This window comes from Caretta caretta, chromosome 11, assembly GCF_965140235.1.
Source record: "Caretta caretta isolate rCarCar2 chromosome 11, rCarCar1.hap1, whole genome shotgun sequence".
NCBI lineage: Eukaryota > Metazoa > Chordata > Testudines > Cheloniidae > Caretta > Caretta caretta.
In genome coordinates, this window is record NC_134216.1 from 53192532 (window position 1) to 53219734 (window position 27203).

The 27203-nt window shown below is 44.2% G+C and overlaps 1 protein-coding gene across 4 annotated transcripts in view; it reads right to left on the bottom strand.

Moving 5' to 3' along the window:
* STAT1 (signal transducer and activator of transcription 1) overlaps positions 1-25087 on the bottom strand; it is a 40004-nt gene extending 14917 nt beyond the window's left edge. For 2 of the 4 annotated variants that reach the window (XM_048869729.2, XM_048869724.2), the window contains exons 1-14: positions 24938-25087; positions 16034-16162; positions 15065-15209; positions 13376-13474; positions 11679-11768; positions 10651-10729; positions 9221-9312; positions 8383-8534; positions 6964-7122; positions 5597-5689; positions 3358-3417; positions 1923-1952; positions 1729-1822; positions 624-665 (exon numbers count right to left, since the gene is read on the bottom strand). In XM_048869729.2, coding sequence (XP_048725686.1) covers positions 624-665; positions 1729-1822; positions 1923-1952; positions 3358-3417; positions 5597-5689; positions 6964-7122; positions 8383-8534; positions 9221-9312; positions 10651-10729; positions 11679-11768; positions 13376-13474; positions 15065-15209; positions 16034-16161 — 1263 coding nt within the window. In that variant the 5' untranslated portion in view covers position 16162; positions 24938-25087. Of the gene's footprint in view, positions 1-623; positions 666-1728; positions 1823-1922; positions 1953-3357; positions 3418-5596; positions 5690-6963; positions 7123-8382; positions 8535-9220; positions 9313-10650; positions 10730-11678; positions 11769-13375; positions 13475-15064; positions 15210-16033; positions 16163-17502; positions 18805-19614; positions 19663-24937 lie in introns of those variants that run through there. The other 2 variants (XM_048869727.2, XM_048869726.2) reach the window with 2 other exon arrangements.
* Between the last annotated feature and the right edge of the window lie 2116 nt (positions 25088-27203).

Genomic DNA, 27203 nt, shown 5'->3' on the forward strand with positions numbered 1-27203 from the left:
CATACAGCTTTGGACTCTATGGAAAACCAAAATGCTAATTTGTGCCCTGTTATCTAAAACTTCTTTGAATCTGTTCCAATGGCCAAACATTGGGGTGAAGAGTGCCCTCTGCATAGGTATATGGAGGGCACCCTCCATGGCAAATCTCACCCTATCCGGGAGGCGGGAGCCTTCACCTCTCCTGGAAACTTCTAGATGCTCCTGCCCTTAGGCTTGCAAGGGGTAATAGCAAGGGCACTGGATGTCGTCCACAGCACTTCCCCTAGAGCGCACATGGACATTTCAGCAGGAACTTCCTGGTCCCCTCCATGTCTGCTACTGATCAATCCCAGGGAATTCTGCCATTGGCAAAAATTCTTGTTAGAGCAATGCCGCCAGGGGGAGGAAGGCACAAAGGAAAAGCACCAAGCTGGGATCTTATATACATAGTACGGTGCCTATGTCTGTGATTCCAGGGCTTGCTTTCCCTGAGGTTTTAAGTTCCTACCCTGCTCTGCCCATTTTCCCCTTGAGGATTTTTCCATGGGATTGGGCAGTTTGGCCCACTATCAGGCATTTAACAGTCCTTAATATTAAAAAAAACTGGACCAAAAGAGGGGGGAGAAAAAGTCAGTGCTGCTTACCTCATTAGTTCTGCTTCCTGTATTTTTTTGTTCCTTTAATTGCTGCAGACAAAAAGAACAAACCAAAATACATGACAGTCCCGACTGAAAAAGTGACTGTTACAAATGAAAGATGTATTTACATAAATAAAGCAGCATTTGCACAGTCCCTTCTGCATAACTGGTCATGAACCTGCTGCATTAGTCTCTGATCCTCTTTAGCTCCCAAACATGGGAACCAGGGGATTTGACTGTAGATACAGTAGATAACTGCTATCCCTTTATAAAAGCATTCTGCTGTGAAAACAGATATTGCAACCTGACTTAATATCTTTTTATCATGCTGCAATGATTGTGTAGAAAAGGCCTTTCTTAGAGGCACAGCAACAGTTATTGATGAGCGTGGGATAGACTAAATAATGGATTATCATCAATGAGCATCCACCCTAAATCGGTCTAGGAGAATGTCGGCCGACTCTGTACCATTGTTAGTGCCCTATATATAGGTCTACGCAAATAGGAGAGAAGAATCCTGCATCTGAATCCTCCATTTGCATTTGATTCCTCTCCAGATAGGATGGATACTCGCTACCCTTCCTAAATCAGCATGGCAGTGAGATTATTTAGTCCGCTAAATTTGTGGGCTGTTGTCTAAAAGCCCCTTCCCTAGACAATTCAGCTCTAACCTTTCTTTCCCAACACATCTAAAACCTCCCTACTCGTGGCTTGCTGCAGAATCCTTTCCAGAAACACTCTCCCTACTGCCCCAGCACCTCCACTGCTGCAGGTTTCCTCTCTTTTCCTCACAGAAACTGATGCCCTCGCTACAATTTATTAGCAAATGTTTGTTTCAGGCCACAGGGCAGTAACTACTTTCCAGTGTAGGAACAGATTACAAAGAGCGTGGCCTCCAGCTCTCCTAGGACCCAATCTTACTTTCACTCAAGTCAGTGGCATAACTCCTTATGTAGGGGACATTTGGCTATTTGGTACCACTAGGGTAGAAAGCAGCAGCACTTTAAAGCAGTAGAGAGTCAGTACTTAAAGGAATGCTTTCTGCAAACAGGGACTTGAGACATATTAGACAGTGATCTAAAAGTGGGAAGGCAAGAAAAGTGTACCCCACCAGATGCCTGAACTCTGCTGCTAGGCTTCCATTAGTGGATTCCTCCATGTTCATTACTTTTGTATTTGTTCCCAGAATGTTAAATTTTCTGAACCTACACAAAGAGAGGGGGGGAGTTATCCAACTTTAATTCATTTTAAAAATACCCAACATGGCAAAAAAAAAAAAATGGGAAGAGTGCAGGTGCAACATACCCTTTTACTGTGTTCTTCTCATTCACGTCCCTGCAAAGGAGATTCAGATCTTTGTAAGTTCCAAAAGTAAACCACACACATAGAGGGGAAAAAACAGGATTATTTTCTCTTATATTTGTAATTGACAGAGCTGGTTGAAAACTGGTAAAAATACTTGTGGAAAAAAATGAATTTTTTTGCCAAAAAAAATCAATGACATTTCAAAACTCTTTGATCAGCTCCAGTAATCAAGAAAGCAAAATGTTTACTGGATTAAATGTATTTCACATCACACTGCATATTTCCCCCCAAAGTTTAGATTTCTCCAAGGTGCCTTTATAATCAAAGACAGCCCTTCACTTTACTACACTGTTTATAACTTTGGTACTCTATTGTAAAAGATAAGAGTTCATAAACTACTTTCATTCTAAACCCCTAATTTCAAGCACAAAAAGCTACCATTTAACTTGAAACAGTGTTGCCCAGTACTCATGATTTTTATCATAAACCTCGTGATATTAGATGTTAAGTCCCAGATCCTGGAGTCAGATAACTATGCGAGAATCTGCTTGTTTCGTTTTGTTCAAGTAAGTTTCCAACCCTTGTAGTGTTTGTGGAGAAAAGCCTCACTGCACACTAAATAATAGAATTTAAATAAAAAAATAAATTATGTATTTGTTTTTTTTTTTAAATCATCATTTTTCAGCCAATCATGATTTCTGAAGGCTGATTTTGGATGCCTGGTGTTGGCAACAGTGTTGAATTATCTCAAGCACATTGTTGGCTGACAGGTGAATTTTGTTTAGAAGGTTTGGTAACAGTCTGTTTGGAGTTTTCTGATTTGAATGTGAATAAGCAGAGGGGTTTGGTTTTTTTATAGTTAAAACATTTCTCAAATTTTTATCTTAGGGGGCTCTTTTTTGCATGTGGACAATTCAAAAATGGTTTTGTCTTAAAAGTTTAATCTTGTCATCTGTATAGTCCCCAATGTGGAATGCCTATTCTGCTAACTTTGAGAGAGACTAGTTGATAATTAAAGCTGTATGTGAATGAAAATAGCAGTATAGGGTCAAATTCTGCTCTCAGATAGAATTAATGGGAAATGCACCTGCATGCGCGCACACACAATTTACCCACACAGTGAGTGACTTTCCTTAGGAAATAAGGCTCCAGTACTACAATGAGCTCTGCATGGGTGGGACCTATGTGGAACTCACTGCAGGGCTGGGTCTATATCTTTCCTTGTGGTGCAAAGGTATATACTAGAAATGGAAGAGGATGGGGAACTGTTCTCTTGCACCTAGCAAGGAAGCAGAATTATAGTGAAAATAGGGGAAATGGCTCCTGTGGTAACTGATACAATGGGGCCCAAGGTCTACTCTGTCATTAAGTGTCTATCTTTTACTGGGGCAGATCATCATAACTATATACAGGATATGAAAAAGATGAAACATACTTATCAAATAAGACTTTCACTTTTAAATTATAATTCAGTTCTTGTAGCTTCACCAGCAATCTGGAAAGAGAAATCAGTACAGATGACTGCAACTGCAAAGGCTTTACTTCTCTCAGAAACATGGCTCCTCTTTTATTTTGGTGATGAACAAAATGGCTTCTTGATTTGCCAGTTCCTTTTAAAAATCAATGAGTCAGCATGAAATTTCCATCCTGCATTTAAATCAACAGACATTTTGCTACAGACTTCACTGGGAGTGTGACTAGTCCCTTTTGACTGACTGGATACTGCCCACTGATAAGTCATCTTTGATATATTTATTTTTTCTTTCCATTTTGAATAATAAACAGTGCCTGTACACAAGCTCTGAGCGCCCTACCATTTATTTGTAATTACAAAACCAAATAATGCAGTGCAGTTTAGCTCACCCCATTTTTCTGGAGCTCCAGCTCCTAATTAAATGCTAACGCACCATACACTGACCTACACCTCAATTCACTGAACGCTTTTCAAAGGTAACAGTGAAACAAGTGGTCCCTGTAGAATGCCCTGGAGAGGCAATTCGACTCTATTTCAGACCAGGGATAGGGGTACAATCAAGAGTCCATGGCACTGATGGAGAACACTCTACCATCCAGCCCCTCTCTATTATAATCAAGGGGGATCTAGTGTGAGTTCCCATGCTAACTCAGAACTGTAGCAGTGTCTTACAAGGAGACTAGTATTATTGAGAACTACAGAACTATGCAAAAGACAGGAACTTTGAAGGTGAGGCCTGGAAGGGAACTGACTGTTACCCATCATGGAAAGACCATTCCTAACCACTTTTATATGCAAAGAATTATTCTAAGTATAAGCAAAGAAAGTAAGTGTATTATTAGCTGACACCTATGCAAACTAAAGGAGCTTCTGAAAGGCAAGGAGATATTGGCAAACTAACTGTAGTTCTAATCAAGGAAGTGTCATTAAATATGGTATAAAATGGCTAGTGCTAGAGCCCTACCAAATTCACGGCCATGAAAAATGCGTCACAGACCGTGAAATCTGGTCTCCCCCCATGAAATCTGGTCTTTTGTGCGCTTTTACCCTATATTATACAGATTTCACGGTGGAGACCAGTGTTTCTCGAATTGGGGGTCCTGACCCAAAAGGGAGTTGCAGGGTCTCAAGGTTATTTGGGGGTCGGGGGGGGGTGTCACGGTATTGCCACCCTTATTTCTGCACTGCCCTCAGAGCTGAGCAACCTGAGAGCGGCGGCTGTTGGCAAGGCGCCCAGCTCTGAAGGCAGCGCCCTGCCAGCAGCAGCGCAGAATTAAGCATGGCTGTGCCACACCATGCCACTCTTACTTCTGCACCGCTGCCTTCAGAGCTGGCGGCCAGAGAGTGGCAGGTGTTGACTGAGGGCCCAGCTCTGCAGGCAGCCGTGCAGAAGTAAAGGAGGCAATACCATACCACACCATCCTTACCTCTGCGTTGCTGCTGGCAACGGCTCTGCCTTCAGAGCTGGGATCCCGGCCAGCAGCCGCCGCTCTCCAGCTGCCCAGCTCTGAAGGCAGCACCGCCGCACAGAAGGAAGGGTAGCAGAACCGCAACACCCCCTCCTACAATAACCTTGTGACCTCCCACAACTTCTTTTTGGGTCAGGATCCCTACAATTACAACACTGTGAAATTTCAGATTTAAAGAGCTGAAATCATGAAGCTTACTATTTTTTAAAATCCTATTACCGTGAAATTGACGAAAATGGACCAGGAATTTGGTAGGGCCTTCGCTATTGCTCAAGGGAAGAGGACAGGTTGGGGGGGGGGGGTTAACTCCCCAAGACACCGCACCTGAGCGATCATGAATACAGCTTAGTGCTCCCTGGCTAGTCTGCTAATGGTGGTTCATCCCTCCTCACATCGAAGTGGTCTGAATGGTTTAGACTGAATGCCTTCAACTCCCTTCTGGCTACGGAGGCAGGACTGTCACTCAATACCAGGGCCCTGACCAAAGGAGTGAAGTCAGACGGTTCCAAACAGAATCTTGGTCAGTTCTCAGCCAGAAGGAAGTGGAGCAGTGAGTGGGAAGAGGGAGGAAGAAAGGTAGGGCCCAGGGAAATCCTGCCAGAACACTTTCTCTGTCACAGAGCGCTCACTATATTTTGTTTCTGGTCACTTAGCCAGATGGAAGGTTTTGCAGCCCTTTCAGCTACAGGAAGTCCAATGAGGGAATAGGCTTACCACAAAGAAAAAATTACCTCAGTTTTACTGTGAACTGCACTCCAGTTTTCAGGACCAATGGCCTCTGAGGATGAGTTGGCATGCACGGCTGCCTCTCCACCACAAAAGAACTGCAGGGGGAACAAAACCATGGACATTTTTAGCTACATTAGTACAATACTGTTAAAAAGTGATGACACTTTCAGCACAAAACAGGTTACAGTCTAATTTATTTACTACAGTATTTTTAACAAATATCCACAATAAATTGGTACTGTGTGCACGTTCAGTTCCTATTTATTCAGGTACTAAATCTTTGGACTCTATTCTTACTAAAGTGATATGTTTTTAAGTTGGATGGAACTCTAAAAATATAAACTTTTATTTCATCAGGGCTTTTTTAAAAAAAAAAGCACTAAAAATAAAATTAACAGTTTGAAGAAAAAAAAGCTACTTCACACAACTTTAAAAATCAAACGGCATGTAAATAATAAAGGACAGAACTGGTACAATCAGAGTGTAAACTAACAGAATGATCCATCTCACCTATCTACAGTACTATGGATTACTAAATTCTTAAAGTGTTCATACTGTGACTGGATGTCAGGCTCTAGGATGGTATTTCTCATCCTACTTGCGCAAGCACACTATGCATATAACTAAGGAAAATGGCAAGATTTAGGCCTTTATATCTTCTCAATTTGCACCGTTTCTAATGGAGCAGGAGCAGATTTCTGTCTTTTTCACCTGTGGGTTAGCTAGGGCGCTTGAGTGGGACTCAGGAACTGGGGCTTCTGTTCTCAGCTCAGACTGTTGTGGGATCTGGACAAATCACTTTACCCCTTTGGACCTCTTCCCCTCCCACATCTCATCCGTCTTATCTGTTTAGACTGTAACTATTTCAGGGTAGGAATCCTATGTTACGTATTTGTACAGTGGGACCCTGATCTTGGATGGGGCCTCTAATTACTACTGGAATGTAAATAATTGCCTGGAGATGCAGGGCTAATCTGACTCATCCCAACTCCCACCCAAGGAAATAAGAGGTGGACAGTTTCTAAGGTATTCATCCTGCATGTATCTCTGTGGGTAGACCCCAGCTGCGCACACATGGAGCAGCTTGCAGGACTAGAGCCTAAAATCAGAAATGGACTAAGGGTCCAAAGCTTGATTCTGTGTGAACTGAAGACAGTGGCAAAACTCCCATTGACTTAAAGGTGCAGAATCAGGGGCTTAAACAGGAGAGTTTACAGGGAAAATCCTAGTAACAGACAGCCCAGTTTTTGTTTTTTGTGAAGAATAAAAGAAAATAGCAGGTGGGGCACTAACCCGTGTATGTGACATGTTAAGTGGGGAGAGTCTACCATCCATTCACACAGACCAAACAAACATATGCATCCATTACCTCTGAATGAGTTGTTTGAAAAGATTGCACGTGCGGTCTTGCAGGACTTGTTTGTTTTTTGTAATGGGATCTGGCTCATATGTAAATTTCTGTTCCAATTCCTCAAGCTTTTTAAGCTGCTGACGAACTTGCTGAAGACTCTCAGCAACAATGGTGAACCTGCAAAAAAACACATCTTATTGATTATTGTTACCAAACACTGGTATTACAGTAGTGCCCAGACACCACCCAGCTCTGTCTCCAATTAGTATGTTTCTAAGAGTCACACGGTCCTCAGGAACTTGTGAGCTTGTCTCAGTGGAAAAAAGACGATGATGATGATGTAGGTTTGGCAAGGATCTGTTGTTAGTGCAGGTAAACATTTAAATCTCCAGAATCTGCCCTCTTCGCCTCTCCTTCCCATGTAAGTACTGTGACCTATTTAAAGTAATAAGGAATGGAAGCATTTCCTCGAGTTACTAGCATCTGTTTTTTGGAGGACATGTTTTGGGTATTGGAGACAATGCATGCATTGTAAGGCTGCTTAAATAAATTGCTGTACTGCATTTGGTGCCATAATAGAGATTTCTATCCTCTCTACAGTGCATTAGCTCTGCAGCACAGGAAATTACATTTAAGCAATCTTAGGGCTAACATGACATATAGTCTTTAAAGTGCCACAAGTACTCCTTTTTCTTTTTATGACATATAAGGTAGTTTATATGATATTTAATAAGGAAAACTATATTTCTCCCCCAATTAGAGCCCTCATTCTCTAGGGATGCATTCTGATAATGGCAAATTCAGTGGGACTTGCATCATCTTACACCAGAAATTACAGTAGAACCCCATTTATCCAATCCTCTATTATCCAGCTCTCCCTATTAAACAACCAAGGCACACAGGTCCAGAAGCAAGCAATCTCTCCTGCTGCCACTAGATGGCACTGCAGCCTTATACCTTCCCATTCTCTGGATTATCAGATCTGGCCCCCGTCTCAATTAGATCAGATAAATGGGGTTCTGCTGTAACTTGTCCTTAGTTTCTCCTTCATGTGTCAATTTACAACATTTATTGGCACAAATACTTCCTAGAGGACTTCAACCTTAACACCAAGGCTCAATTCGGCCTCTGGAACATAAAAAGGCAAATTGTACTTCACGTACAGAAAGTTATACAAGAAAGGCAGACAATGTTTTCTTCAGACTTCCTCGAAAAGAATGAATACAATACAACATTATATAACTTTCAGGAGCACAGTGAAATATGCTTGTTGGTTCTCTTGTGGATAAAAAAATTACAATTTTAATAACAGTAAATTGACTGTGGGCCAAAATACTCTAAGCATGCCCATTTTCAAATATATTTGCTTATCAGACTTTCCTTCGTGGTATGTTTCAAAACCCCTGGGGTCAGTTGAACTGCGATGTAGAGACTTACCAATTTTGTAGCTGGTCGAGGCAAGCATTGGGTGGACCACCAATACAAGCAATTTGTTGTCTATGCTTCCATTCAACAAGCTCTTCATTAATCAAAGCACTTTGTGTGTGCTCTGATATATTCAACAGGTTTATTATTTTGGTCACCACTTCCTAAAGAGAATATCAGATTCCTCTGTTTAATTATATTTTAAGTACATTTAATTATTTGCTTTATCAATTAATGCTGCATCTCACAAAACTTTGCAAGGAGCTCTGAATAATAGAAAATCTACTCTGCTAACATGAACTTGGAGAGCTGCTCTTTTTCCTCAACCAGCAGAGTATTTGCTACACAAAGAGAAGAGACAAAGACTGCTAACCCCGCTGACTTCTCCCAAGTGACTAACCTTAGATTCCCCAATTCTGCAATGACCTCTATGCAAGTGGACCCTGGTGCCCATACAGACTCATTGCAGAATTGGGGCTTACAGTATTACAAGACATGTATGACTATTTAAGAAGGGTTTAAACAAACAAAAAAAACAGCACTTTCTAGCATCACCAATGAGATATGACACATTTCCTTTCCCGTTATTGCACCAGCTTTAGCTGGTTAAATAAGTGTTCAAAATGAAAAGGCTGGTTTAGTAAGAAAAATCCTAAAATAGAGGCAGTACAATTGCTTTAAGAGGTTTGGACTCCCAATAACAATGCAAAGGGCACAAGAACATTTAAACTGGTGTTAACAATCAAGCTGCTTCTTTGTTTAAAACCATGGTTCTTTTATATCCTATGATAAGCCAAGCCAAAGAGAACAAAAGTGCATATTTTCAAACTAAAGTATTCTGGAGCATCACCTTTCGCTTAAGGTCAAGTGTTAAAAACATCTTCTGGAGGAGAAGCTGTTCTTTCTTATATTCATCCTGTGCCACTCCATTGGGTTCATTTTCTAGAAAATAAAATCAAACAATAGAATAAGAAATATTTTGTGGGGGGGAGGGTGGGGGAAATTGTTTCTACTTTCAGTTAGACATTAGGAAGTCTGCAAAAGCTGATGGCAGCAGAGTCCGTACAAAGTGCTGAGGAGCCAAGTGGCTGGAGAGAAAATCCTGGCATTGTCTCTTCCTGTTTGGCTCTTTCCTGTTGGTTGCTGAAAGATTTCAAGAAGGGGAAAACCACATCCTTTCTTCTGCTTGAAAATATTAATTTAATTTAAAAGCTCAGTAGTTCTCAATTACATTCACACCCAGGTTTCACGAGGGATTTAGACCAGGGCATCACCAAAATTACTCAACTGGCAGTGTCCAGATTATACTATGCTGTTTAATGCTTAGAAAGATGTTCAAAAACTCCTCAGTTCTCCTTTTGAACAAATAGCCCAGTTTTCAAAACATGCAAGATGACAAATCCTCATTAATGGCTAGTCACTTTCCAACTTTGGTTTTGAAAAATGAAGCCTTTGTAGAATGTTCCAAGAACAGAACCAACCAACTTTAATCACTCCGGTCCCAATTCTACTGAAGTTAGTGGCAAAACTCCTATTAACTTAAATGGTGCAGGATCAAGGCCTTTTGCGGAGGCAGAAGGGGAGAGAAGAGAGAGCTCCTCTAACTCAAGAACAGAAATTCATACTTTCTCCAAACTTTTAGACATTGGGGAGAAACTCCTTAGCAGAGACAAAGTAAGTCAAGTTTCAGCCCATAAAGAATTTTTATCTCAAAACTAAAGGAGTACTTGTGGCACCTTAGAGACTAACCAATTTATTTGAGCATGAGCTTTCGTGAGCCACAGCTCACTTCATCAGAACTAGTAACTGACTGAAAACAAGGATCTATATAATTAATATGCAATCAATTTATATGTATATTTTAGAGGTGTACAAGTGCATCTCTATTTAAAGTTATAAAATTTCATAATAAAATTACTTGTGTATGCAACGAATACACAAGAGCAGGGAGAAGCCCAAGCTCCAGAGATAAGATCTAGGGCTGTACTGTCTCAAAATTCATGGGGTTTTGGAGTTGGGGTTTCTAGTAACGATGCAAAGGACAAAAGAACATTTAGATTGGTATTAAAAAGGCTTTCCAACTTTACATAACGGTGGGCATTGTGAGATGAAATATTTTAGGGATGAATTTTCATAGCATAAGTAGGCAGAACAAGTAAAATTAAACCCAACAATTGGCATATCTCTGAATTTGGCTGTCTCTAAATCCTGATTACTGGTACAATCTAATAAAAACAAATTTCTGTACTGTACTTGAGATTTCTTATGGATGAATCTCACCTCTGTTCTGTAAGGTTTTGCATTTAAAGTCATATTCATCTTGCACATCCTCTAGAGTCTTGATGTCTTGTTCTACTTCCTACAAAGCATCAACATCGTAAAACACAGTTAGTCAAATAGACTTGGTCATATGAGACTTTTACTGATTGGCAATCATGTGATACCAGCTACTTGGAGGCCATAAAAGACTAGGATTGGAAGAAACCTCAGGAGGTCATCTAGTCCATCCCCCTGCTCAAAGCAAAAAGAAGGTAGTAAGAAAAATCCCCAAACTAACCACTGCCTTCTCTGCCAACGGAAAGTTCACTTGTAATAAAATGGGGCTAAATTCTGACCTTGCATAGTCCCACACAACTTTAATGAGGTGAGGAGAATTTGTGCACGACATGAGGCAGAATTTGGCCAGTGAATGGCATTTAACGATGTTGGGACAAATCCTTCAGCCCTCACTCAGGAAAACTCTCATGAAAGTCAGAGTAAGCACTACAGGATTTGTCCTACAGAAGATTATCAATCAAGATGAAGTTATTTTAAAAAAAAAATGTGCAGGGCAAAGCCATAGAAGCAGGTCTGACTTATACAAGCGGACGATCTGGCTTCTAATAATTTTTATGAATGAACTATATATAATTTCTCAAACTACCTCCTTTCTTCTACGGTGTTGCTTAAAATAGATAGATATCTGACAATCTAATCTCTATCTGTCCATCCATCCATCCCATTTTAAAACTTTCTCCTGCTGTGTTTGAAATTTGGGAAATCTGGTATAGCCAAGACTAAACTAAAAATCTGATTCCAGCCACAGTGTGACAGGCATTGTGGACATCCTGCATCTCAGTACCATTGAATAGTGATTAGGTAAAGATTTTAAAACATTTTACTGGTGGTAAAAAGCTGAAAAAAAAAAAAAACCCTACTGCTGAATTCATGATTTCCCTTTCACAACTTAGACACTAAAAATATTTTCCTGTTATTAGAAAAATAAATGTAGATCTCCAAGCAAAGCCTACAGTCCCACTTTCACTTACCACAACGTTGTTCTTCACACTCCTGACTTTCATATCAAGCTCCTTCTGTTTGTCCAGCATTACAGTATTCTGTATGTTCCCTACCTGCATCTGCAGTAGAGAGAACAAAATCAAAGAAAAATATTGGGTTTTTTGGTTTTGATTAACACAAGCTACAGTGTATTTGGTGCCATAATGACGCCTCTAACAAAGCACACTTTGTTCTGATAGTTAATGAGCAATTGTTATATACATCATGGTCAAAGAATTAGGTTTAAATAACTGGAAATAGAGGAAGGCTATAATAAGGAAAGGGACTGGGGTGTGTGTGAAAATATATAAACTTTGCCTTTTGGGTGACACGTACTTTATATCAGTGGCTCTCAAACTAGGAGCGCCACTTGTTCAGCAAAAGCCCCTGGCGGGCTGGGCCAGTTTGTTTACCTTCCATGTCTGCGGGAAGCGGTGTGGGCCGAGAGATGTGCTGGCCGCCCTTCCCGCAGCCCCCATTGGCCTGGAGCAGCGAACCACGGCCAATGGGAGCCGCGATCGGCCCAACCTGCAGACGCGGCAGGTAAACAAACCGGCCCAGCCCGCCAGGGGCTTTCCCTGAACAAGCGGCTGCCCTAATTTGAGAACACTGCTGTAAGGGACTTTCCTGTGTGCTTGGAATGTTTACAGTTTGGCTTTATGACACAGAGCTCTTTGTGTGTTATCACAATGGCTTCCTTCACCTACTAACTTACAGTATACTGGAATGGGCCAATTTTGGATTGTAACACCAAAGTACTGATTCATCACAAATGAGTCATCTATTACTATCTAATACCTGAGGTGCTACATTTTGCAATATGAACTTTTGTCTGCACCAAATGTGTGAGTGTGGGTTTTTTACAATCTTTATTACCAAAAAATGTGACTGGTCCCGGGGGGGAATAAAAAAGGAAAAACAAGAAGATTTACTCTAACAGGTGAAGAAGGGAACACCCTGGGTCCTTTACATTTTTTACCTATTAATTTAGTGGGCAGAGAAGGGTTCCATGGAAAACACAAGATGGTAAAGAAATATTTAGAGAGCAAATGAAAAAATGAGAGACTGTTGCATCAAGATCACAGACAAAAGCTACAGAAAACTAGGAAGGATCAGGTGGTCACCACAGGGCAGGTAGAGAGGTACACTGCAGAAAGGAAGCCGGCTAGAATCCCACTGATGTTGGAAACGCTGGAAGGGCAAAGGCAAGTCTTACAGCTGAGTCATAAAAAAACCTAATAAGGTTGTTTAAATATTCTCCTTACTACAGCAATGGTAAAACTATATATTATTCTTACATTTAACTAATCAAAAGTAAATATGAGCAGGCTAGGCCACTTTGAGTCCATTATCAAAAGTAAAACACCACAATAAAATCCAGTTTAGAAAATCAAACTGGCTTCTTTTTGTAAGTATCATCTAGCTCTGCACTACAAAGGCAGCTGAGGCCTTGAATTCCCGCACAGGGAGAAAGTTAACTTCCTTTTTCTTTAAACTATGCCTAGACAAGCAAACAATTTAAAATAAACCACATCTTGTGCGGTGGATGTTTGTGATACACCCAATCAAGCTTCCTCTTTTAAAACAGGAGGTGATGGGCAAAAGGAGAAAGCACATATGGTTCTGCTTTCAATCTGTCACTCTGTTTGGGTGGCTGTAACTGCAGCAGCGAGAGAGAAGGAATTACCTGGTCTGACGACTGGGCACTGCTCAATATTTTCCTTTCTTCCTTCAGACAGTTGAAGATTGTCATTGCCATTTGTATTGGGTCTTCTTGAAAATGATCCTGGTTGCACAGCATTAGAATAGTCCATTATTAGTACACACCAACCACTCCAGTTCTCATGTCTTTGATGAAACCGACAGGCAAAAAGCTTAGCAGGTGGTGGATATATGTGAGCCAAGATGTGGTGTGGAGATGCACTGCCTCAGTAGGAGCTATCAGGTCAGGCACAGTGTCCCCTAGAACTACAGGAAGCATGAATGCTGTGTCACCCTTTCCAAGAGTGCAGAATCCAATACCCTCTTGTCTACCCCAAGGGCCACTCCCCACCCACTTTCAGGAAGTCTAGTACTGCTGTAGGTGCTGGTTTTGCAGGGTTCTTGCACCTACTGGGTCCTGTTCTGCTCAGGGGAAGGCTCCTTGCTCCATATGAACCCAGTTAGTGCTTGGCACAAATCTAACCCTATCATTTGAGATGTGTACAGAGTGCTTGTACGGGGCCAACTGCGAGACAGCAAGACAAAACAGGTAGCTGCACTATCCTAAGCTTGGCTGAACAGAAGAAAGACCGAGGAGGTCCAGCTATCGGTAGGACTCCCTACCCTCTTTGCATTAGGGAGCACTGTTCTGCAATAGCTGCAACCTTGTAGAATAATGTGTTTCGGGGGTGGGGAGGCAGCATTGTGCCCAGTGAATCCACTAACTAATAAAATCCACCAGGTCCACATTCTGCAGTGTCCTACAATATATTAATCCCCAAATGCTGTATTCCCTTTCCTCTTTAGTTCAGTATCATGTTTCTCTGCCCACAGTACGATATTGTCATTAGTATTGTGGATTTTACTCTTTATAACTTGCCACTGTCAACCAAATTACTGAAACTGTTACTGCCTCTACTGACTTTACTGGAGACTAACATGTTATCTAATCCTTGCCATAACATAAACCACTTTTGTTTCTTTGGTATAATCCTACAGAGCCTGGAGCTGCAGAACACATGCAGGGAACGCTTGATCTTTTCACTGAGATTCTTCACTAGAATCTGTTTCTTGGTACAGATTCTACAATGTTGTTTCACAGGCAAATTCTCTTGCTTCTGGATAGTTTTCAGACTATTTTGTTTTTAATAGGTATGAGAACTGTATTTTAAAATGTTTGCTGGAATCTAGTTTAAAAAGAATCTGGAAAACACCTATAAATCCACCTTCCCTATTTTCAAGTTGATTAATTTATTACTGAAATCAAGTCAATTTAAAAGAAATGGATGGGTGAAATTTCTTTTAACCAAAGTCCCTCTGCTAAGTTTTTTGTGGCTCCAAAACTTCTTTGAAAAATTTTTTCTTTCCCAGATTACAGCATAACACCCCCACACAAACTCCTGGGAAACTGAATAAATAGGAAAAAGTAAAGAACTTACACAAAGGGCTACCAAATAAACATAGTAAACAAACTGGAAAAAAATCATTTCTTTAAACTGTTATAGTACTCAGGAGTTACATGTTCCATTCAGAAGTTTTAAGAAAAAACCTCAGAGGGGGTATAACCTTTAACTTGATTGTGTTTAAGTTAGAAGAATATTCTCTTGAATAAAATAAGACCCTAATAAAATGACAGTAGTATGCCTGTGTGAATCCAAACAAGTTACACACATACCTGAAGATTACGTTTGCTTTTCCTGATGTTGTGTTGCAACAAAAAGTTGTTTTCTATTAAAAACCGACTGAACTGATCGTCTAGCTGTGACAGGAGGTCATGGAACAGTACTGTAGCAAATGAAACGTTGTTGGCAGCATGCTCCCTAGAATATTTAAGGCATCTTTAATATTAAATGCAACCGTTAAACTGATATTTTAGAAAAATACGGTAAGTGAATGCATTTTTTTCAGATTCTGGTGTTAGTTTTTAAAATCTCTCACTGTAGATTTCACTCAATTCCACTCTCTGTAACCATTTTATTCCTTCATTATCATCTCAAATGAATACTACTTTCTTTGCTTTTTTCTTAGGGTTACTCTTCAACATTGTGTATTTGCACATGTATTTTTCCTTAATCTCTACTATACTGAGGAGCTGGAAGTGGGATGTAGTCATTTGCATGTTAATGAAGCTCTATAAAAAGATATTCTCTAGAGATTTTAACAATACTTCAGTTTGCTAGTGGAGATGAAGCTAAACACCTGGCTCATATATCCCTTTAATAATAATTGCCCATCTCTCTCTGGTGGACAAGCCAAACAGGGAAACTGCTGTGTACCCCTGAGCAGCCAACACCTGCACTACCCAAGAGGCCCAGACCAGATTGTTAAGTGCTGGAAGGAAGTCCATGGGAAACAGTGACTAGCAGCCACATAGGCAACTACTAAATGTCTGTCCCCACCGCCCAATGGTCACTCTCACAAAAATTTACTGAACAGTTTGCTGCCCTCGTATTTTACTGCCCTAAGTGGCTGCTTGCTCTCACTGTACAACAGAGGTGACCTTGTTCTTAGACGTGCATGCATGGTTATCCATGACAGCCATCGGCACACAAGGCCAGAACCTGCCACCATATATTTCAAAGGCATCACCAGTCAACTAATTTAATGGCAAATTCCTATATACATTACAGCACGTTGTTCTCACCAGTCTTGATTTTCCAGCCATTGTGCCAGATACTGTCTGATTTCCATGGGAAAGCTGTCATCATACAGCTGGTGTACTTGTTCCAAGAATTTGGAATCAAGTTGCTGCAACTGATACCACTGAGTCATCCTGTGGAATCAAGATGAATAAAGTTTAATAAAATTACACAAATCTTTTTCATACCTACATCCCAGTACAAGTTATTTAAGAAGAAATGTTCAGCTCTACTATCTAAACATATTTTTTGATGGAAAATGTTTTTCTAACTAAACTAAATTTTGGGGGGAAATTCTGTTCACAGAAAATTTTCAGGTTTTTGTCCAAAAAAAAAAAAAAAAGACCCCAGGAAATGTTTGGTTCTCGGGTTTTCAGAAATTCCCAAAAATGTCAAGAAAATTTTGACAATTTTATTTGCATGGAAATAAACATCCTTTCCCAGCCAGCTCTGATTAAGGGTATGATGCAAAGAAGAATTGTAAAATTTACATCTTTATTTAATGGAGAGTCAACTTAAAAAAGAAATCACACTTCTCTTTGAAAACTCTTACCTATTTTTGTTATAATTAACGTTTAAGATTGCTATAACAGTGATCCCTGTCCAATCTGTTAATTTTGTACATTTGACAGCACTTTGCATAGAGACAGTTTCAGTGTTTTCCCCAATGCAGTCCTAGACCTTGCAATGGGGCTCTGTGCAGGAGCAGCAGGCTGTCTGCATATTGTATATTGCAGGACTGAGGTCTCTCATTCAGTTCCCCTTCTGCGTGGATGAATTTTTAATCCATCAATAGGAGAATGAAGAACTTAAGAGACCTAAAAATGTGACTGCAAACCCATAAAAATGGTCAGGGAACTCAAGTGAAGGCATAGTACCTGAAACTACATTTAACTCAATACTGAAAACTGGATAGGATCTCTTTAAATGGAAAAATATAAAGAAACTCTACCTGCTTCCTCCCCTGCCCCACATCATGACTACTCAGGCTTTGTCTTCACTGCAGTTAATCTGAGTTACCTAGATTGGAGCTAACTCCTCAGTTAGCCTACCTTGAGTGAGAGTGGCCACAGTACGAAATAACACTTGAGCCACAGAGCAATTGCATTACTATGCAGAGTGACTGGGTTAGCAGTAGAGCTGGTCAAGAATTTGATAACTTTTATGTCAGAAAATGCCGACTGATCGTAGCCAAACACTTTGCACAAAAGTGTCGGTAAGAGACGGACCTACCCCAGAAAAGCCAGTAGCCCAGTGGTTAGGGCTTCAAGTCCTTGCTTTGCCTGATCTGGAGCAAGGACTGGACGCTAGGTCTCGCATGTCCCAGATAAGTGACTTAACTAGCAGGTCATAGAGCCAGTCTTTTTCTCTGACCCAATGAACATTTAACTCATTTATACAAAGGGGAACAGCTCCAACAGGACACAGAGAGAGAGACACACACTAACTCTATAGCCTAGTGTAGGGCACTCACCTGGAATGTGATGGACCCTAAGCATCAGGCTGTTGGCTGTTCTGAAGTGGGTCAGTATCCCCCTCTCTGGTGGGTCTCTCCCATTGGTTTTTCATGGAAAATTTTCAAAAGGTCTCAGTTTCATCCCGATACAGAAAAGGATTTTTTTTATTTCAAATGTTTGTGGAATAAGACCACTGCCCTCCCAGCTCTAATTAGTAGCAGAGAGGGTTGTGTTAGTAGCCCTGATGAGTTGTGCTAACTTGAACAGTAGCCTACTGGTTAAAAGGCTTCATGTGTAGAAGGGACTAGAGTTAGGGCAATACTTGAGTTATAACTCGAGTTATCTTTGCAGCGAAGACAAGCCCTAACAATAGAGAAGCAAAAAGTGAAGACCTGTATAGTTGGGGGGAGGCACCAAAGGGAGATTATATTAGAGTGTATAAAATTAGTGGTTGGCTTGTTCAGATGTTGGATAGCATTTTCAAAGTCCATTTTCAGAAGTATTTAAGTCAGAGGGGTCTTGGTAGATAATCAGCTGAACATGAGCTTGTAGGGCAATCCAATGGCTAAGGCAGCAAATGTGATATTGTGGCCCAGTTTTAAGAAGGGGCATCTTGAGAAGCAGTAGGGAACTGGTCTCGCCTCTGTCTAGGAAATTCGTGAGACTATTGGAGTACTGCGTCCAATTCTCATGTCCAGAATTTTAAAAAAGTTGACACATTGGAAAAGGTTCAGAAAAGTCGTAAGAATGATCTGAGGTCCGAAAAGCCTGCCTCCGTGACAGCCTAAGGAAGCTCAATCTGTTTATCTTATTGAAGATCACCTCTATAAGTACCTACTCAGGGAAAAGATTTCTCATATTAGAAAGCTCTTTAATTTAGCAGACAAAAAGCATAACCAGGTCTGTAAGCTGAAGAGAGACTAATTCAGGCTTGAAATATGGTGAAAATTTTCAACAGTGAGAGTTGTTTAATCACTGGAAGAAGTTACCTACAGATGTAGTGGATTCTCCATAACTGAGTCTTTTAAAAAGATGCTCTAGCTCAGTGATACTCATGACTTCAGTGGTTCAGGAGCCAAATTAGCAATCAACATTGCCCAAAAGAGCCACAGTAGGGCGAATTCATTGTTTCATTTACTATATATTCATATTTAAACAGTATGATGGGAAATATATAATAAAATAACTGGTCATTTTGCTGTGAGATTAACTTATCAACTACAACTGGTTAATACAGTATTTCCCAAAGTGTGGTACACGTACCCCTGGCGGTGAAAGGATTTCAAGGGGCACGCGGCAGAATTTTTTATTTTACTTTATCATTTTTTTAGCAGCAGAAAACAATTCACTAAAATTTAATATATAAGAATGGTGTACACTTCTACAGTAGAAATCCAGGTTTACATTGTAACTAATATGATAACGCATTCAGTAACATCTAATAGCACAGCAGAGCCGACACAAACCACGCGTGCGTGTTACCGTGGCTTGGGCAATACATGTGCCTTTGTGGCATGCGCAGAAGTCAGACTGATGGATAAAAGATAGAAGTGAATAACTACTCGTAGTAATCTAAAGATCGTAGCAAGTACATACTTGGCATGTATTAATATACAAAATTTCTGTTTGTTTTTGTTAAACCCATTTACAATGGATCACTGGCTAAAAACAGGAAGTTTGAAATGTACAAAAGAAAATTGTGAAGGAAATACGAATGCTAGTGATAATTATGCCAAAAAATGCAGTGATATGGCTACATCAGACAATTGTGACAACAAAATTAGTGAACCGTGTGAACCTTCTGTAAGTTTATTGAACGTATCAGCTGCAAAGAAAACGAAAAAAGATCGCAAATATGTTGAATATCTTAAACTGGGATTTTTGCGGACTGGCGACGAGGTGGACCCTGTTCCACTATGTGTGATTTGTTATGAGACTCTCACAAATGAAAGTATGAAACCATCCAACCTAAAATGCCATTTCAATAACAATGAAAGAATAGGGAAAACCTGTAGAATTCTGTGAAAATAGGTGCAAAGATCTCCAAAATTCCCAGAAAACAATTCGTAATGTGACGGGAGGTGAAAATATGAAAGCTTTGGAAGCTTCATATAGTGTAGCATACTTACTTGCAAAGTCTGGAGCTGCTGAAGTGATTGGCGAGACGTTAGTAAAACCTGCAGCCAAAGTAATGGTACAAGTGATGATTGGAGACAAGGCTAGCAAAGCTATAGATTGTGTCCCCCTCTCAAACAACACTGTTCATCATAGAATCACAGATATGGCCGAAAACGGAAAGCAGCAATTATTGTCAAGAGTACAAAAGAGTTGCTACTATGCACTGCAAGCAGATGAATCCACTGATATTGTGAACTTAGCTAATCTTTTGTTGTTTGTCAGATACGACCTGAATAATGAAGTCCACGATGATATTTTGTTCTGCCAACCTATGCCAACACATACAACTGGAGAAGCTATTTTTAAAAGTTATTGATGACTTTATCAAAAACAAAGACTTGGATTGGAGTCATTGTGTTGGAATAAGCACGGATGGTGCCAGAGCCATGATTGGTTCGAAGAAAGGAGCTGTTGCACATATTCAAGCTGTTGCGCCAGAAGCAAAATTGACTCGTTGCATTCCCAGAACACGCAGGCAGATCTAAAGCAAGTACTGGATGAAGCTGTGAAAATAATCAATTTTGTGAAAGGCCGCTCTCTGAACGCCCGGCTGTTATCTCAGCTTTGTGATGAGATGGGCAGTGATTACACACAACTCCTATTTCACACTGAAGTGCGTTGGCTTTCATGTGGAAAAGTCCTGAATCACCTGTTTGAGCTGCGCGAACTGCAAGTTTTTTTAGATGAAACCTTTAACCTGCAAGACGATATACACAACTGGAAACAGCTATGCAAACTAGCATATATTGCAGATATCTTTGCTCATTTAAACAATCTCAATCTATCCTTGCAAGAGAAACTCATATCCATATTCCATGTCCAAGACAAAGTGAGTGCCATGGTCGCAGAATTGAAAGTGTGGCATAAACGTCTTAGTCATCGTAAACTGGATTCCTTTCCATCTCTTCATGATTTAGTAGTAAACTCTACTAACGAACTTGATAGTGATGTGTTGCAAACCACGAAGCAGCATTTGGAAAGCTTACAGAAAGATCTGCGTAAGTATTTCCCTGAACTGGATGGCACCTTTGAATGGATAAGGAACCCTTTGAACATTCATGATAAAACTTTGCCAAATAACCTCTCTGCTTCAGAAGAACAGCTCTTGTAGCTGGCTTCAGATAGCTTCCTGAAAACAAAATTTGAGCAAAATACACTGACGTCATTTTGATTGGGGGTTAGCTCTGAATATCCAGCTCTATCGGACAAAGCTGTCAAGTATCTTCCGCCTTTTCCCACCTTGTATTTGTGCGAGATCGGATTCTCTGCGCTAGCTGACATCAAAACAAAAAAATGAAATCGTCTTATTGACGTGGAGCCCCATCTTCATCTTAAGATCACAAACATCAAGCCAGATATCCCCGCGATAGTGTCTGGTCAAAAGCAGTTCCATCCCTCGCACTGAATAGTTTGGTTTGTACTGAAAATTTTTCAATACCGAAATCGTAAGTATTAAAACTAGTGCTTTCTTCAGTAACCTAACCAAACCAGCATATTTTAATTTCAGAATTATACAAATTCACCATATATATAATATGCTGTTCTGCCAGACTGTTGATTCACTTTTATTATTTTAATTATTTTAGTACTATTTCTATATGTAACTATTATTTCTATTAAAATTTGTTTCAACTGTATGTAATATAATTTTGTATTTATTTCTAATAAACATTTAATCCAGAATGAAACTAATTAGGAGTGTGTTATGTGGCTATCATCCCCCCCCCCCGAATTATCTTCACCGGAGAAGGGCTATGCTGGTAAGACAAATGTCTCAAAAGGGGTACGCAACTACTGTAAGTTTGGGAAACACTGGGTTAACAGAATCCTAGAACTAGAAGGAATCTTAAGAGATCTTCTAGTCCAGGCCCCTGCACTCAAGGCAGGACTACTATCTCTGACAGGATTGGGCATGGTGGTGTGTGCCTGCCTAGCTACTTGGGAGGCTGAGGTTGGCGGATTGCTCAGGGATTCTGGGCTGGTGCGCTATGCCAATCGGGTGACTGGTGCCACTGACAGCCTGGCCAGCGGGCGGCTCAAGGACTGACTAGTGATCGGCACTCTCTCTGTGAGGGCTGACGGACTGATCAATCACAGTGATCTCTGACAGGTGTTTGTCTAACCTATGTTTAATAACATAGTAAAAGCATCCTGATTGGCTAATAATTAAATCAGTGTTTAATATCCTGTGCTGCGAAGAGCCACAGGATACACATTAAAGAGCCACTTGTGCTCATGAGCCTCAGTCAACTGCTCTAGTTCAGCCAGAAATTAAGGGGTCATTGCAAGAATCGCTTAGCAAAACTCTATGGCCTATGTTACCCAGGTCAACGATCATAATGGTCCCTTCTGACTTAGATTTTAAAGTCACTTAGGCTCCTAAGTCCCTCTGAAAGTTATTTCTCTAATTGTGCATGTTCTCTCTGAAAAGGTATGCAAGTATCCAAGATCTTTACATTTCATTTTTCATAATACTATGTTCTTAATCCAATGTTCCTTCATTATGCCCTCCTAAAATCTTGGGACCAAGTTGTACCCCTCTGTGTGTATTTATTTAGGAAAGGGATATGGTACTAAAAAAACCTCGGATCTCGGAGGAAGCAGGTGATGTAGGTTCCCAACCCTACATATCTGGAAAATCTGAAGAGATGGGAAGGTCCAGTTCTGTAAAGGAGTGGCTTTTTTGTGTTTTGTTGTGGCACTGCCCCAAGGCAGCATAGTTCCTGAAGGATGCTGCCATTTACAAGTCACCTTACATGTCTGAAATCTCCCTACCTGTTCTTAAACTCTTTAGCCAAGACATCTGCACCCACTGTAGGGGAGAATACCATAGAGGTAAGCTCTTCTGTGGCTCTTGCTTTCACTACCTTGCCGGGCAAAGGAAGAGGATTAGCATGTACTAGGGCCAGGGTTTTTCCACTGACTGAAGGAGAGGTTTGGGGTCATAGGAAGGATCACTGAATCTGTGACACTGAATCCAGTCACTGGAATACTTTGTGACGCTGATGCAGGGGGGCTGTGGTCAGTATAATAGGATAGGATCAGTGATGAGCTGAAGAACCGGTTCCTTCAGTCGCTCTGGGTCTTCGGCGGCACTTCGGTGACACGTCCTTCAGTCGCTCCGGGTCTTTGGCAGCACTGAAGGACCTGCCGCCGAAGTGCCGCCAAAGGCCCGGAGCGTGTGAAAGACCTGCCGCTGAAGGCCCAGAGTGCTGCTGGGTGAGTAAAAATTCTCAGGGGAGCTTCCCCAGCCGAGAGCTCAGGCGGGACGGAAAGGACGGTCCCGCGGGCCACAGTTTGCCCACCCCTTTAACATCCGGTTCTAAACCGGCTTCAAAATTTAACAACCGGTTCACGCTAACCGACTCCAGCTCACCACTGGATAGGATCAAGTAGCAGTCATTGTGACTTGGTCAGAGCCTGCCCACCGGTAGGGTGCATGTGGGGAATGAATTTTATTCCCAGCATGAAGTTCCACTTCTCAGGGTTTGTGCAAAGGATGGGCTTAACCTCACTTCATTCCTTTCTTTTTAAATAAGTTAATTCAGGCTTCCTGAAGGATGCATACTGGCAATTTTTCACTTTATTAAAAGAGAGAGAGAGAGAGAGAGAAGTTAATCTTAAACCTTTCATTTTGATTGATTCATTTTAAGAGTTAAAACAATCCCACAACCCAAAATCAATTGAGTTGCAGAGTCTATAACCCCTGAAATTTACTTACATTTCCACAACTCAACACTCCTGCTTGTCTACTCCCCCGCTAACTATAGCTGGGACTATATATAAGGCCCCAGGTGGCTGTCAATGTCGCATACAGTCACTTCTGTGCCTTTTCTCTTCCCTCAGTCATGCCAAGTTCAACCCACCCAGAGATCAGATCTGCATTTCTAAAGTCATTCTTACATAATTTCAAACCCTAGTGAAAAGGGTCAAAGACTTATTTTTTTAAACAAAACATAATTTGAATAATAAGCCCTGATCTCTAAGGAGCAATTGGTACCCAGCATCAAACTTACTCTTCCTCTTTTTTACATGAAAAACAACATAAACTCCTGGTAGCTTTACTGTTCTGGACCACTTCGTGAGTGAGTTTTGTTATTTGCCCCATAAACTGACAGATACTTTCGCTGATTTTTGTACAGAAATTTCTGTACAACTGATTGGGGGGAGGCATAGCTCAGTGGTTTGAGCATTGGCCTGCTAAACCCAGGGTTGTGAGCTCAATCCTTGAGGGGGCCATTTAGCGATGGGGCAAAAATTGGGGGGATTGGTCCTGCTTTGAGCAGGGGGTTGGACTAGATGACCTCCTGAGGTCCCTTCCAACCCTGATATTCTATGATACTGAAAAATAAGAACGTCTATGATTCCAGGCATATGTTTGTTTTGCTGTTTAACTTAAGTCCCTGTGTGTTCAGAGCTACGTTGTAGATAAAACTTTCAAAAAAGTCTGAAGCCAGTTCACTTAAAAAAGGGGAATTTAAAGTAATTTCAGTCATTGCAACTCCCCCTTTTTCCTTCTGGTTCGACAATCACATTTTCCTTTTTTGTTACAAACATCTGGCTGTTGCCTAATGCAGTACAGAACGCACCGCCAGAGAACAACTCATTACATGGGCATTTGACAGCACATATAAACAACAAGCTTCCCCCGCCCCCCAAATCTTTCTCAGTTATAACAGGTAAACAAAATTTCAAGCTGAAGTGTGATCTTCACCGTGGTAGTGCCCCCCTTTAAACTGCAAGCTGGTAGTTTCAGGGGGGTCGAGCAAGGCCTGTATTCAATCCGCCTTTGCACGCTGCTGCTCTCCCGCCCGGTGGGACTCGTGTTGCTGCTCCAGGAACGGAGTGTCCCCCCGCGTACCGCTGACTCTGATGGAGGGGAGCAGCGTCACCCCCTTGCCGGCCCTGGGGCACCCATCGCTGAAGGGACTGGGCTGAGGAAGGAACCTTGTGCCAAACCCGGGGAACAGAGGGCGGGTCCCGCGAAGCTCGCTGCAGCCCCGGGAGCGCCCATCCCTCCTTTGCTCCCCGGGCTTGTCTCGGGCCCCTTCAGTCCCGGGGCCGCCCCGGCCCCCGGCAGGGCTGAGCTCGGAGCCCGCGGCGGCTTCCGCCCGGCGCTAAGGGCCCCAGCAGCAGGGCGGGCAAACAGCCCGTGGGCGCCTCCGTGCCCGGCAGCCGGCGCGGACCCCAGCTCGGCGTGCGGGGCCCGGCAGGCGGGCATCGCGCGCTCTCCGCCCCGGGGCTGGCGGCGGCCGGGTCCGCGGGGACACTCACCCGGCTACCGAGAGGAGGGCTCCGGACCCCGCTGTCACCGCTCCGCTGCTGCGCCGGCAAAACGAAACCGAGCCGAGAAACAGCAACAAAGCGAGAGCCACGCGGCCAGCGCCCGGCCCAATCCCGAGCCCCAGCCAATCCGCTGGCTCCGGCGGCCGGAGCCCCGGCAGTTCCCGAAAGCGTCCTCCCCTCCCCGCTTCACCGCGCTCCTCCACAGCCCCCCTCCCCCCGCAGAGCCCCTGCACCCTCCCCGCCGCTCCACGGGGCTAGCCCCCCCCCCGCAGAGCCCCTTCACACATACCCCCCCCGGCTCCACAGGGCTAACCCCCCCCCGCAGAGCCCCTTCACACGTACCCCCCCGGCTCCACGGGGCTAACCCCCCCCCGCAGAGCCCCTTCACACATACCCCCCCCGGCTCCACAGGGCTAACCCCCACCCCGCAGAGCCCCTTCACACGTACCCCCCCCGGCTCCACAGGGCTAACCCCCCCCCGCAGAGCCCCTTCACACATACCCCCCCCGGCTCCACAGGGCTAACCCCCCCCCGCAGAGCCCCTTCACACATACCCCCCCCCGGCTCCACAGGGCTAACCCCCCCCCGCAGAGCCCCTTCACACATACCCCCCCCGGCTCCACAGGGCTAACCCCCCCCCGCAGAGCCCCTTCACACATACCCCCCCGGCTCCACAGGGCTAACCCCCCCCCCCCGCAGAGCCCCTTCACACGTACCCCCCCCCGGCTCCACAGGGCTAACCCCCCCCCGCAGAGCCCCTGCACCCTCCCCGCCACTCCACGGGGCTAACCCCCCCCCGCAGAGCCCCTTCACACGTACCCCCCCGGCTCCACAGGGCTAACCCCCCCCCCCCCCCCGCAGAGCCCCTTCACACATACCCCCCCTGGCTCCACGGGGCTAACCCCCCCCCCCGCAGAGCCCCTGCACCCTCCCCGCCGCTCCACGGGGCTAACCCCACCCCCGCAGAGCCCCTTCACACATACCCCCCCCGGCTCCACAGGGCTAACCCCCCCCCGCAGAGCCCCTTCACACGTACCCCCCCGGCTCCACAGGGCTAACCCCCCCCCGCAGAGCCCCTTCACACGTACCCCCCCGGCTCCACAGGGCTAACCCCCACCCCGCAGAGCCCCTGCACCCTCCCCCCCGGCTCCACAGGGCTAACCCCCACCCCACAGAGCCCCTTCACACGTACCCCCCCCCCCCGGCTCCACAGGGCTAACCCCCCCCCGCAGAGCCCCTTCACACGTACCCCCCCCGGCTCCACAGGGCTAACCCCCACCCCACAGAGCCCCTTCACACGTACCCCCCCCGGCTCCACAGGGCTAACCCCCACCCCGCAGAGCCCCTGCACCCTCCCCCCCGGCTCCACAGGGCTAACCCCCACCCCGCAGAGCCCCTGCACCCTCCCCCCCGGCTCCACGGGGCTAACCCCCACCCCGCAGAGCCCCTTCACACGTACCCCCCCGGCTCCACAGGGCTAACCCCCCCCGCAGAGCCCCTTCACACATACCCCCCCGGCTCCACAGGGCTAACCCCCACCCCGCAGAGCCCCTGCACCCTCCCCGCCGCTCCACGGGGCTAACCCCCACCCCGCAGAGCCCCTTCACACGTACCCCCCCGGCTCCACAGGGCTAACCCCCCCCCCGCAGAGCCCCTTCACACATACCCCCCCGGCTCCACAGGGCTAACCCCCCCCCGCAGAGCCCCTGCACCCTCCCCGCCGCTCCACGGGGCTAACCCCCACCCCGCAGAGCCCCTTCACACGTACCCCCCCGGCTCCACAGGGCTAACCCCCACTCCGCAGAGCCCCTTCACACGTACCCCCCCGGCTCCACAGGGCTAACCCCCCCCGCAGAGCCCCTTCACACATACCCCCCCCCCGGCTCCACAGGGCTAACCCCCACCCCGCAGAGCCCCCCACCCACTGTCCTGCTTCACAGGGCTAACCCGCACCCCACAGAACTCCTTCACCCCCCGCCCCCGCTCCACAGAGCTAATCCCCACCCCGCAATGCGCCCCTGTTGGGCTCCACAGAGCCCACTCCACAGCGCTAAGCCCCACTCCACAGAGCCCCTTCTCCCCGCCCGGCTCCACAGAGCCCCCCCACACTCCACAGGGCTAAGCCCCCCACCACACAGAACCCCCTCCTCCGCTCCACAGGGCTAACCCTCACGCCACAGAGCCTCTTCCTCCCCACACTGCTCCATGGGGCTAACCCCCGCCCTACAGAGCCCCCTGCCTCCCGTCCCACTCC